Raw genomic sequence first — 13,740 nt, 5'->3', positions numbered from 1 at the left:
TAGCAATAGTAGTTGGTATAATTGGCCCATAAAGCTTTAAAAGCTGATTACATTTAATATTAAGACTTTTTATATAGGAATTAACTGCTGAGATTACTCCTTGAAATATAAGAAAGTTGGTATCAATATTATATGTTTTTTGAAATTCCGGCCAGTTCATTAGATGCCCATCATTATCAATTAAATCATTTATTAGCCAGACTCCCTTTTCAGTCCATTTTTTATACAGAGGGATTTGATTATCAATCTTAATTTGTTTATTAATCCAAAGATTAGATACGGTAAAATCATATTCGTTCTTAACAGCTACTTTAGTTTGGAGTCCAGTCCAAGCATTAAAAACCTCCTGCCAAAATGGATTTCTTACTTGTGTTCTTGGACCAACATTGAGCAATTCATTTAATTTAATTTTTTCAGAACAAGTTAATAACTTACAATGATTATTAGTCTGTTTATTTATTCTTCTTATCCAAGTTAGTTTTAATCCTTTTATATATTGGTTTAGATTAAACATGTTAAGTCCACCCAGTTCATATATTTGATCAATTGTTTCTCTTTTAATTTTGTCTGGTTTACCATCCCAAATAAAATAAAATAAATTTTTAATAAATTGATTAAGTAATCCTTTGTTAAGATTTGGTAAAGTTAAAAATAAGTGATTGAGTTTTGAAATTATAAGACTTTTAATTATAGTAATTTTTCCAATTGAGGATAAATATTTGTTTGACCAACTTTTCATTGTTCTTTCTATCTCTTTAAGTTTGGGTTCGTAATTTAGTGTTTCCATTTCTTGTAAGTCAACCGAATATTTAATACCCAGGAGCGTAAATCTGTTGGAACCCCACTCCAATCCCCACTTTGCACACATTGTATCTTGGCTATATTTCTTTTTCCCAATCCAAACTACCTTTGTTTTCTCTAAATTCATCTTGAGACCAGACCATTCAGCATATAATTCTAAAACACAAAGAGATGCATCTAAGGATTCTGATGAACTATCTAAAATAAGTGTGGTGTCATCAGCATATTGCGATATAAAAAATTCTGAGTCTTCAATAGTAATACCTTTAATATTTTGGTATTTTCTAAGTAGTATTCCTAAAATTTCAGCACATTACAAAAAGATTAAGGGGATAAACGATCCCCTTGCCTGCAACCTCTCTCAATTGTAAAAAAAATCTGAAAGAAAATTATTCTGTATTACTGCTGATTTGGTATTTGTAAAAAAAGTTTTAACCCAGTGTTTTATGGAATTTCCAAAGTTGAAAAAATCAAGAACCTATTCTATGAAAATCCAGGAGATAGAATCAAAAGCTTTTTCAAAATCAATGAGGAGGAGAATGCCTGGGATATCATTTTCTTCGGTGTAGTGTAGTAAATCATATATCAATCTGGTATTTTCACCAATAAATCTATCCTGTCTGATTGTATTAATTAAGATTGATAAAACCGATTTCATCCTTTCTGCAATGCAACTTGATGCTAATTTGTAAATAGTATTTAAAAGACTGATCGGACGCCAATTTTTCATGTATTGCTTTGGTTTGTCACCTTTTGGTATGCAAGTTATAATACCTTGTTTTTGAGTAATAGACATTTCCCCTTGATTAGGCCACACCAATTTGATAAATAGTTCTTCGGACATTTGCTCTAAAAAAAAATGGGGCGAGCGAGCGAAATTTTTTGTTTTTATATATTTCTTGAAAATGAGTTTTTGACAGGCGAGTGGTCTGCAAGAGGAGCGAGCGATATCTTTTTTTTTTTTTAAAGTGATACATGCTAGGATTATCAAAATGAATATGAAGGAAAAGCACTGATGTTATGATGCGTACATTTAAAATTCATTTGCCTGTACCAAATCATTGAAAAGAAAGGATGTAAGGTACACATCCATGACACAAAAATCAAAGGAATATGGCTTTTATTGCTGTTCTTCATCTCAAAGTTACAATGAGGTCTTCAATGCCAGGCAAATACTCTTACATCACAGCAAATAAGTGTCTTTTTTGATCCACTGTCGTATAGTTTATTTTTGTTTATTCATTTTCTTTAATCAAGCCTTTGTATGAATTTTTATTGTATTCAGTATATATATATGAGATTATTTGATAAATATTCATGCAAGTTCAGGACCAAAATAATTAGTGAATGAAATATTTCTTGGTTTACATTAGAACATGCAAGATATTCAATTGGCTATCTAACATGGTTCCTTTTCAAAGGTGAAGGCCTGTTATCCCATTTGAATACATTATTCTGACTCTTAAGCAAACAACTGTAAACTCTTACACCTTGCAGCAGCAAATATTTGAAAAAAAAACTCTTAAATGTGACTTAGAAATGGCAATGCCAATGACCTTCACAAATGTAAAGAGCATGCAAATCACATGACAATTAATACTTTCAGTTTGTTACTTTTTGGTGAACAGCCTTTTTTGACGATGTTTGAGGTTTAATTAAATTTGCCTGTACCAAATCATTGAAAAGAAAGGATGTAAGGTACACATCTATGACACAAAAATCAAAGGAATAGGGCTTTTATTGCTGTTCTTCATCTCAAAGTTACAATGAGGTCTTCAATGCCAGGCAAATACTCTTACATCACAGCAAATAAGTGTCTTTTTTGATCCACTGTCGTATAGTTTATTTTTGTTTATTCATTTTCTTTAATCAAGCCTTTGTATGAATTTTTATTGTATTCAGTATATATATATGAGATTATTTGATAAATATTCATGCAAGTTCAGGACCAAAATAATTAGTGAATGAAATATTTCTTGGTTTACATTAGAACATGCAAGATATTCAATTGGCTATCTAACATGGTTCCTTTTCAAAGGTGAAGGCCTGTTATCCCATTTGAATACATTATTCTGACTCTTAAGCAAACAACTGTAAACTCTTACACCTTGCAGCAGCAAATATTTGAAAAAAAACTCTTAAATGTGACTTAGAAATGGCAATGCCAATGACCTTCACAAATGTAAAAAGCATGCAAATCACATGACAATTGATACTTTCAGTTTGTTACTTTTTGGTGAACAGCCTTTTTTGACGATGTTTGAGGTTTAATTAAATTCCACCAAAACAAAACATGGGATTTTCTCATTGTTGAAGACTGTTTGGTTGCCTATAATTGCTTACATCCACTTCTTTTGAATATTGGTGGATAGTTGTCTCATTGGCAATTAACCACATCTCCTTATTATTATATTAAGAGCTCTGCTTTGATGCTAAAAGACAAACAGAAGGATATGAGTTCTCATCAAAACATACAGCCACTGTGAATTGTAAGATGCACTCTGGGAATGAATAAATTCTTAATATCAGATAGTTTTATTTTGATAGTAGGATTTTGACACATTTCACAGTAAAAATGTACTGCTCTTCAAATCAAGTTACTTGAATTGTCTATGACCTTTTTGCAAAAAGCTTTTTCCCCCATGTTTTAGCTTCTTTTCCTGCAGTTCTACAGGTTTTACATAATGGTCGAACAACTGAAAACATAGTATATAAGTTTTGTATATAGTCATCCACATCATCTAGTAAATCTTCAGTTTTTCCACAGTAAATGCAGCATGGTGGAACAAAATGTCGCATAGTAGCACCATAATAATTGATTTCTACTTCAGAGTTACATGACAGACTTTCACGAACAAACAGTCCGCTATCTACAGGAAAGGCATCTCCACATGTGTAGTTATCCTCTTCTCTAATACAAAGAAGTATTCCATCCTGAAACACAAGAGTTAAATTCAAAATCTACATGCACTGTTCATAAAATACACATGTATATATATATAAGATTTTTAATAAAGAAAGTTTTACTAGTGTAAATATAAGGATTGAAAAATATTATATTTAATTCTTCATATGGACATTCTTTTTTATGATACTGAAGTGGGCCTAGTGCATAAAATAAAGTGGGGTTAAACCAGTTTTATGAGTACTCATAGTCACATCTTGCTAAATAATATAAGATTTAATCAAACAAATGAAAATCTGTAAAGCAAATCTCTATAAGATGGTTTGCATTTTTCCTGTGTATCAAAATGAGAAAAAAGAGAATGGATTTACACTGGGTCTAGGCCTATCTGTACTGTCAAGAACCTTAAACATTCTAGATGCTTTATAAACTTTTGGAGGTCTGTTATGTGTGTAACATTAAATAGTGATTTTGCGCCATTAACCCATATTCATTCTTTCTCATATCATTGTGTTTAAATGAGAAAAGCTGATTTTCTATTATAAATCCTTTACTTTTTATCAGATAAAATGTTAAAAAATAAATGATAATATACCTGCTCTCTTGTCATTTTAGTGTTGCTATACACACATCTTGGTTTAAAGCATTCACTACACAAAATCACATCTCTACTTTTTCCTGATTTTAAAACATCCCTGTTGATTTTATCTGCTTCAGCTTTTAGCCCCTGCACATTTGCAAAAGAAGGTCTGTGTTTGTCATTAGTCATCATTCCATAGAGCTGAAAATAAATGACAACCAAAGTAGCATTGACATTTGAACTGCATAACTGTTTGAGCAGTATGCAATATTTAACTAATATTATAGTGAATAGTTTTCATTAAAACTATGAACTAGGTTCTGCAACAAAAAACTAGAGGCTCTCGAGAGCCTGTGTCGCTCACCTGACTCTACTTTGGTTTTAGAAATCATGTAAAGATAGATAAAAATCATAACAGATACCCAAATAATGATTGAGGCCAAATTTTGATTAATATTGGTCCCGTTATTTAATAAAATATCCTGGTGGCCATCTTGAACAGTAAATCGGCAACAAAGTAGCAACACTTGGTCAGCACTTCATAAGGAACATTCATGCCATGTTTGGTTTCATTCCATTCAGTGGTACTCTAAAAGAAGACATTTGTATGTATTTCCCATAGGGTCCTATGTTAAACTAAGCCCCCCGCTGGCGGCCATCTTGGATGATGGACCGCCTGCAAAGTAACAACACTTGGTCAACATCTCATAAGGAACATTCGTGCCATGTTTGGTTCCATTCCATTCAGTGGTTCTCTAAAAGAAGACATTTTTATGTATTTCCCATAGGGTCATATGTTAAACTAAGTCCCCCGCTGGCGGCCATCTTGGATGATGGATCGGCTACAAAGTAACAACACTTGGTCAGCATCTCATAAGGAACATTCATGCCATGTTTGGTTTCATTCCATTCAGTGGTTCTCTAAAAGAAGTCATTTGTATGCATTTCCCATAGGGTCCTATGTTAAACTAAGTCCCCCACTGGCGGCCATCTTGGATGATGGATCGGCTACAAAGTAACAACACTTGGTCAGCACCTCATAAGGAAGATTCATGCCATGTTTGGTTTCATTCCATTCAGTGGTTCTCTAAAAGAAGACATTTGTATGTATTTCCCATAGGGTCCTATGTTAAACTAAGTCCCCCGCTGGCGGCCATCTTGGATGATGGACCGCCTGCAAAGTAACAACACTTGGTCAACATCTCATAAGGAACATTCGTGCCATGTTTGGTTCCATTCCATTCAGTGGTTCTCTAAAAGAAGACATTTTTATGTATTTCCCATAGGGTCCTATGTTAAACTAAGTCCCCCGCTGGCGGCCATCTTGGATGATGGATCGGCTACAAAGTAACAACACTTGGTCAGCATCTCATAAGGAACATTCATGCCATGTTTGGTTTCATTCCATTCAGTGGTTCTCTAAAAGAAGTCATTTGTATGCATTTCCCATAGGGTCCTATGTTAAACTAAGTCCCCCACTGGCGGCCATCTTGGATGATGGATCGGCTACAAAGTAACAACACTTGGTCAGCACCTCATAAGGAAGATTCATGCCATGTTTGGTTTCATTCCATTCAGTGGTTCTCTAAAAGAAGACATTTGTATGTATTTCCCATAGGGTCCTATGTTAAACTAAGTCCCCCGCTGGCGGCCATCTTGGATGATGGACCGACTGCAAAGTAACAACACTTGGTCAGCATCTCATAAGGAACATTCATGCCATGTTTGGGTCCATTCCATTCAGTGGTTCTCTAAAAGAAGACATTTTTATGTATTTCCCATAGGGTCCTATGTTAAACTAAGTCCCCCGCTGGCGGCCATCTTGGATGATGGATCGGCTAAAAAGTAACAAAACTTGGTCAGCACCTCATAAGGAACATTCATGCCATGTTTGGTTTCATTCCATTCAGTGGTTCTCTAAAAGAAGTCATTTGTATGCATTTCCCATAGGGTTCTATGTTAAACTAAGTCCCCGGCTGGCGGCCATCTTGGATGATGGATCGGTTACAAAGTAACAACACTTGGTGAGCACCTCATAAGGAACATTCATGCCATGTTTGGTTTCATTCCATTCAGTGGTTCTCTAAAAGAAGTCATTTGTATGCATTTCCCATAGGGTCCTATGTTAAACTAAGTCCCCCGCTGGCGGCCATCTTGGATGATGGATCGGCTACAAAGTAACAACACTTGGTGAGCACCTCATAAGGAACATTCATGCCATGTTTGGTTTCATTCCATTCAGTGGTTCTCTAAAAGAAGACATTTGTATGTATTTCCCATAGGGTCCTATGTTAAACTAAGTCCCCCGCTGGCGGCCATCTTGGATGATGGACCGACTGCAAAGTAACAACACTTGGTGAGCATCTCATAAGGAACATTCATGCCATGTTTGGTTCCATTCCATTCAGTGGTTCTCTAAAAGAAGACATTTTTATGTATTTCCCATAGGGTCCTATGTTAAACTAAGTCCCCCGCTGGCGGCCATCTTGGATGATGGATCGGCTACAAAGTAACAACACTTGGTCAGCACCTCATAAGGAACATTCATGCCATGTTTGGTTTCATTCCATTCAGTGGTTCTCTAAAAGAAGTCATTTGTATGCATTTCCCATAGGGTCCTATGTTAAACTAAGTCCCCCGCTGACGGCCATCTTGGATGATGGATCGGCTACAAAGTAACAACACTTGGTCAGCACCTCATAAGGAACATTCATGCCATGTTTGGTTTCATTCCATTCAGTGGTTCTCTAGAAGAAGTTCAAAATGTAAAAAGTTAACGCCGACGCCGGACGACGGACGCCAAGTGATGAGAAAAGCTCACTTGGCCCTTCGGGCCAGGTGAGCTAAAAAAGAATTGGCTGATAGGATCTTGTTAATATAGATAAAGAAGTAAAAGTGCATCTTTCAATTAATTTATTGGCTTTCTATCATATAAATGCCTGTTGTCTAATAAATATTGTATGAAGATATTAACACAGATTTTTTTTTCATTCAAATTTTGAGAGCTGAATCATATCATGGACAGATGTGTCCAGAGACCAAAAAGGCCTTTAACATACAAAACTGTTTTTTAATGGGTCCAGGGTGTACATTAAAATTTGATTTACTTCTATTATAATGCAAAACTGAAAATGTGAATTAGTTATTTATGTATATATACCCAAATTAATAATTATAAATCATTAAGAAGTGTGTTCTGGTGAAGGTTTCAAACATAAGTTGATTGATTGTAAATGAGAAAACATTCTGAGTTTCAGCTGACTATGCCGTATGGATTTTGCTCATTGTTGAAGTCTGTCAGGTGACCTATAGTTGTTAATTTCTATGTCATTTGGTCTCTGGTGGAATGTTGTCTCATTGGCAATTATACCACATCTTTTTATTTTAATATTAACTATTGCATTGTATATCAATACCTGATCAAATGGTTTATAATGCTGGCCTGTTTCATCAGGAATAGGATCTGGCAAAAAATGAAGCTTGTTGAACACAGCATCATCAAGTCTTATTGGATTTAAGACACAATATGGACAATTTCCACATTTTTTCAGTTGAAATCCGTAGTGACAAGACTTCCCATGCCATTCAATAAAATCCTGTTTTATATATAAATTAAATGCATTTCAATTACACAGATAATCAAGTACATGAAGTATGTACAATCAATATCACATTATATGTCTACTGATATTAAAAAAGAACTTCTACTTGTAGGAAAACAAATTTAATTTATATCAAAAGCAATTATTTGCTAAATGGGCAATACAAGTACACTGTATATGATTTCTGCTTCTGAATTGATTGATTACACCTCCTATGCACACTGCTTCTGAATTGTGTTTAATAAAGAACAGAAAAAACACATACACATGTACATGTATTAATTGTGCAACCTATTTCAAAATTTAGAAGTGATGCTACATGTACATGTATGATTTTGACCTCTGACTGCATTGCAATAAGTTTCTTGCTAATGTTATATTTAAGCATATAGCAAGTTTGGTGAACATCCAATTTAAAGTTGTGTCGGTAAAATGTTTACAATGTTAAATTGTTTGTATTTCATTACTATGATTACAAGGGGATACATGTAAAAAGCTATTTTATTAATTAAGAGCATTATATATTTAGACAGTCATGACAGTATATTTTTTTAATCATTTTGTTAAATATTTGAAGAATTTTTAGGTTTCAGATGACGGCAGATCTTGCTTCTGGTTAAAGACTCATGACAATATAGAGCTTAACAATTGTCTATTGCTGAAGACAGTATGTTGTCCTGAGAATGTCCTCTTGGTCTTTTGATTGTTTTTGTTGCTGGGTTACTGTCTCATAGATTTATATCACAAATCCCCTTTTATTCAAATAAACATGTCCCTTCAATGCTTTCTTATAATAATAAGAAGTATGTCTTTTTAAAACATTTTTACAAAGCATAAATATTAAAATTGATATCTTAAAGGGGGTAAAATACAAATATATGTTAAACATACCTTTAAATCTTTCAATTTGTGCAATTCTTTACTGTTCATTGATGAATTGAGTTTTGTGTGGTCTGCTTGAACAAACTGACATACAATATCTAGACTGTCTTCAATTTCCTCCTTTTTTACACCTTTGTATGTTATTATGTTTTCCCCTTTTAGTTTCATTCTACTGAACCTGTTATTAATTTTGTCAATAACTTGATTAATGCTGGTTGAAAAGGCTGCTCTAAAGCCTTCTTTATATTCGGCTAGATTACATATAGCTGTTAGTGAAGATTTATTTTTGATAGCTTTTTCAAATTTCTCATCCATGGTGTTTCTTTCTAAAGCTACATGTTGAAGAGCAAGATTTAATAAGGACATACAGCGTTCCGCAGGATTCATCCAGCTATGATTTGGAGCTGTCCTTATTGCAACTAGCATGTCTAAATCTAGCTGCATAAATAGTTGTACCAAAGATATCTTTAGTTTCAAATGTGACCCTGTGATCTGGGCCACCATCAGTAAGTAAGCAAAGGACAGGTGTATTTAAATCGACATTATTATCAGAATAATGTTCCCTCAATTTTTTAGTGATCTCTGTGGCATGTCTACATGGACCTGAAGCTTCGAATACTTTGTCTTTTGTGGTTACAAATATTTTCCCTTGAAAAAAGCTGTCATTACAGTGTATTGGGATGGTGGTAACTAATGCCACTGATGGAACTATTCCAGCCAGATGAAAATCATGATCAGTAACTACAAGTTGTGGACCTGATGCTGGTGCTAATACCCTGTTGTGACCTCTTACACCTGTAGATATTGGGCATCCTGGTTCTCCAACTGGTACAATAGTCTTATCATCCAGGCAAACAAATGTTACAAATTGTCTTAATTTGACACAAAATTCTTTCAAATATTTAAAGTATGTTGCAACGAAACGTGCATCCTGATGATTAACCCTTGCCTGGCATGTCTGAACTCTAAACTTAACATCAAATTTTCCACTATATTAGAAAGCAGATTTTTGGAAAGCATTATTAGGTGTGAATTGTACATAAAACACATCAAATTTAGTATCAACTTCTTTGCCATTAAGCTTCCTGAAATCAAGTAATAATTCAGGGTCATCACTTCCTAGTAATATTTCAGTTACCCGTTGATTAACTTCATCCTGTACTTTATTTTGAGCTTGAATTTCACAACCAGTTAAGTCAGAAAACATATGCCTCAAAACACTTTTTGGAGTTTTAATGAATTGTGAATACTTGTTTATAAAATCTCTTCTGAAAGCTCTACTAGAATATTTAGGCAAAGTTAAGTAATTTTAGCAATTATTTTGGCATTACGCTCTGAGGTTTCAACACTATCTTCTGATGAGGTCGGCCAAACAAAATTTAGAGTGCCTATTGAACCACCATATGCCATTCAAAAAAGCATAATTGGACAAGAAAGTCCCAACTCATTAACATAAATCCGTCGTTTTATATGATCTTCTGGTGAATAATTATCAAGATCAATAAACTGTAAATTAGCAACTTTCTTATTGGCAGAATCTAGTTTTCCGTATCGGTTATCTACATTCTGCACTGCAGGAATGCATTTAGTCATAGAACCCTGTTCTACAGTTCTTGCTGGTTCCATTCTTTCATGATGCACAATTTTATGTCTAAAATTATCTTTGTCTAGTTTTGTTTTATATTTAGTTAAACACTGAAGAAGAGCCTCAATATTATCATACAACATCTTATTTCGTTTAGTTTGCATTGATGGAAAACTGAGTGCTTTTGCAAGATCAGAACAAATAATATCAAGTTTTTCAGATGTCACAGAAGGTGCCTTATGATGAAATTTCCAGAAACTATTATACCCGTGAAACGACTGAAACATAGTTGGAACTTGACATCCATTTTCTTGCAGTCTTTTATGGATATGGTCTATATACCACAAAGCATTTTTTAGTTTATTCAATACAATTATTCCCGATTCCAAAGTATCTGATGTCCACCCACACTCCATTGTACCAGCTATGTCAATAAGGTCACACAACAGTTTCTCTGGGCCTATCAATTTCTCCTTGCCCTGTTCACACGTTTTTGGTTTAGGTTTTTTAGGAAGTTCTATTGTTTTTTTCATTAACATTGCAAATGCATTCTTTTTAGGGGGACCTCTTGGTAATTCACTTAAATTATTGTTTGGATCTGAGGGTGTTCGTCTTTCTATTTCAAAATTCACAAATTTACAGTTTAACTCGCCCAACACAGAAATATCCTAGTCAGTGCAAACATTGATAGGTGATGCCGACGGTTGTTGACGAATTTGTATGTGTTTGATATCATCAAAAGAAATATTGACGAACTTTACCCTTTTCGCTTCATAGAAAATATCTTCAAATGTAAATGATGACGAACAACGGATAGCTGTTTGTTCAATGATTGTCTGTCCACAGCATTGAGCCAAAACCACAACAACTGGACTTGCCATTTTGATAAATTTTTATATTTCCTTTCACATTTTATTGATTGATCACAAGTGCGTTTGAACCGAGATTTGATTATATGCAAAAAGAAAGCGTCAGTGAGAAAAAAAAATTTCAAGGCAAGACTAATTTCGGAGCAGCATGCGGACCAAAAAAATATGGAAGCGGTAGTTATTTTTTTTGTTAAAAACTTGATTTCTCCAAAACAGGAGCGGGAAAATCCAAAGAACTATTAATCAAATTGGTGTGGCCTTATAACCATATTTAATTGATCTATGTACAAATTTACCTATATCTATCCAAAAAAATTTTAGGAATTCATTTGTGTATCCATCAGATCCAGGGCTTTTCTCATTTTTCATTCTTTTAATTGCATCAGTCAACTCCATAAATGATATTTCCCCTTCTCAGGACTCTTTCATATTTTCCGATAATTTTGGTATATCTTTATGGGGTATAGCATTATTTAAATTAATATATTTTATTGTCTCATTTTTGGAATATAGATTTTTGTAATAATTTTTGGCTTTGTTTAGAATTTGTTTTTGGTTTTCAATTATATTTCCCGATTTATCAATTAATTTAGGAATTGTTTTATTTACGTAATTTTTTGTCTCTAAATTCATGAAATATTTTGATGGTTTCTCTCCTTCTTCTACTCATTGTGTTTTTGACCTTATATATTGACCCCTCAATTTATTTTGTCTTAGAATTTTGTAATCTGTTTTCTTTTTTTCAATCTGTTCCAAAATTTCATCTGTTTGTATTATTTCTTCCAACTTGTTTATATTTTCAGCTAGCAGATATTCTAATTTATTTGTTTCTTTCTTTTTAAATGAAGCATATGATATTGTTTTCCCCCTTATTTCAGTTAATAATGTTTCTAAAAATAATTGATCACTAATTGTGAACTCGATATCACTAGAGTCTACTAAGAGAGTTGTTAAATTTCCACAAACCCCTCCCAATACTGAAGTTATTAAGTTTTATTTGTAAAATAATAGGCGAGTGATCTGATCTATAACTATTTTGTATCTTTAAGTCATGTATATTTGGGTAAAAGCTCTGAGAAACTAAAAAAAAATCTAGTCTGGCCTGATTTATATGGTTTGGTTTCCTCCAAGTATACCTTTTACTTTCTGGATATAATTCTCTAAAGGGATCAGTTAAATTATAAATTTCCTTTATATCTAGAACTTTTTCTTTGGCTTTTGGATTATTTAAATTTAAGTAACTAAAAGTATCAAGGTCTTGATTTTGCACTAAATTATAATCTCCCGTCATAATGTCAGTCTGATTATCAAATTCCTCAATTATTTCACCTACTTTGTCATAGAAATCAGGGCTATCACTATTTGGACCATATAATGTAATTAAAGTAACATTGTTATCTTCAATTTTAATATTCAATCCTAGTAAATTACCATTTTGATCTTTTTTACTTTGTAAAATCTTATATTCAAAATTATCATTAAATAAAATGGCCACTCCTCTTTGATTTGAAGAAAAGGAACTAAAAACACATTATTGATTCTTAACAAATTGTTCGTCTTTTTCAGAAAAGTGAGTATCTTGAAGACAGTACATGTTACAATCTTTTGCTCTTAGATAGTCTAAAACATCTCTTCGTTTTTCAATTGAATTTAGTCCTTGGCAGTTGTATGAGACAATCTGAATAAGATTATTTTTCATTCAGAGTATATATGACACATTTGGTTTGATAACATAATTTAAATATAAAATGACTGAAAAATGTCCCACACAACTGACAATAAGTAATGAATATCTAACCAATGTATGTTATGTAGTAATTAATGGTCTGGTCTCTGATTCAAACATGATACCAATAGTAATCCTGCTGCTATGAGTTTCTATACCTATCATTGCCTATATTTGCCAATAAAATAATAAACAAAATAATAAAACATGGAAAAGAAAAGAAATGAAAAAAATTTGAGTAAAAAATAAATAAAAATAATAAATAAGAGTAAGTTAAAAAAATACAAAATATAAACCTTCAAAGGGTATAGTCACCCAGTTTAATGAAATTACCGTTTATGCTCTGCTGGAGGGGGTATTTGTAATACTTTCGATCAATGGTTTACATTACGAAGTGTACATTGAATTGAAAATATAACTAGATTTATGAGTTAATCAGCTGCACTCTTCACATAATTCTTTTCAAGTTTCAATTTGTTGATATTTTTTAAATATAGCACCACTCTTTGTTTCAAAAAAAAAAATTTCAAATGCAATGAATATTTTTTGAGTTATTTCCCTTTGATTGGTAAAAGTTAATTTGTGTTAAAATCTTTTTTTTTTTTTTTTTTATTTTGATACTTCTGAAAATTGCTTCAAGTTATTTTCATTTTGAAGTTTCACCGTCAAGATGTCATTGCATATTTATGAACATCTTTGGTATAAATACTTAACTCATGAAGCAGTCTATACTATGTTATCTTTGGACATTAGTCCTAAAAGTAGAATATGTAAATGAAAACAATAACAC

General features: G+C 32.9%; 2 protein-coding genes across 2 annotated transcripts in view; both read right to left on the bottom strand.

The window, feature by feature from the left end:
- Positions 1 to 13,740, bottom strand: part of LOC127733552 (uncharacterized) — a 40,902-nt gene that overhangs the window by 24,885 nt on the left and 2,277 nt on the right. The window lies entirely within an intron of this gene.
- Positions 3,035 to 9,234, bottom strand: LOC127734950 (uncharacterized). Its single transcript, XM_052244999.1, has 4 exons — positions 8,780 to 9,234; positions 7,703 to 7,882; positions 4,302 to 4,487; positions 3,035 to 3,735 (listed from the first exon to the last, which is right to left on the bottom strand). The coding sequence occupies exons 1-4, from the start codon at positions 9,212 to 9,214 to the stop codon at positions 3,412 to 3,414; spliced, it is 1,125 nt and encodes a 374-aa protein (XP_052100959.1). The 5' UTR covers positions 9,215 to 9,234; the 3' UTR covers positions 3,035 to 3,411.

The sequence above is a fragment of the Mytilus californianus genome, unplaced genomic scaffold (genome assembly GCF_021869535.1).
Source record: "Mytilus californianus isolate M0D057914Y unplaced genomic scaffold, xbMytCali1.0.p SCAF_3, whole genome shotgun sequence".
NCBI lineage: Eukaryota > Metazoa > Mollusca > Bivalvia > Mytilida > Mytilidae > Mytilus > Mytilus californianus.
The sequence above is the reverse complement of the archived record's forward strand: the minus strand, read 5'-3'. Positions and strand labels throughout refer to the sequence as shown.

Bases quoted from the DNA above. Each gene is read 5' to 3' on its own strand.
- LOC127734950 (XM_052244999.1), bottom strand. From the start codon at position 9,214: ATGCAGCTAGATTTAGACATGCTAGTTGCAATAAGGACAGCTCCAAAT. The intron at 4,488-7,702 runs GTATTGATATAC...ATTTATTTTCAG, and splicing joins ATTATAAACCATTTGATCAG to CTCTATGGAATGATGACTAA. The intron at 3,736-4,301 runs GTATATTATCAT...CTTGTGTTTCAG, and splicing joins CTAAAATGACAAGAGAGCAG to GATGGAATACTTCTTTGTAT.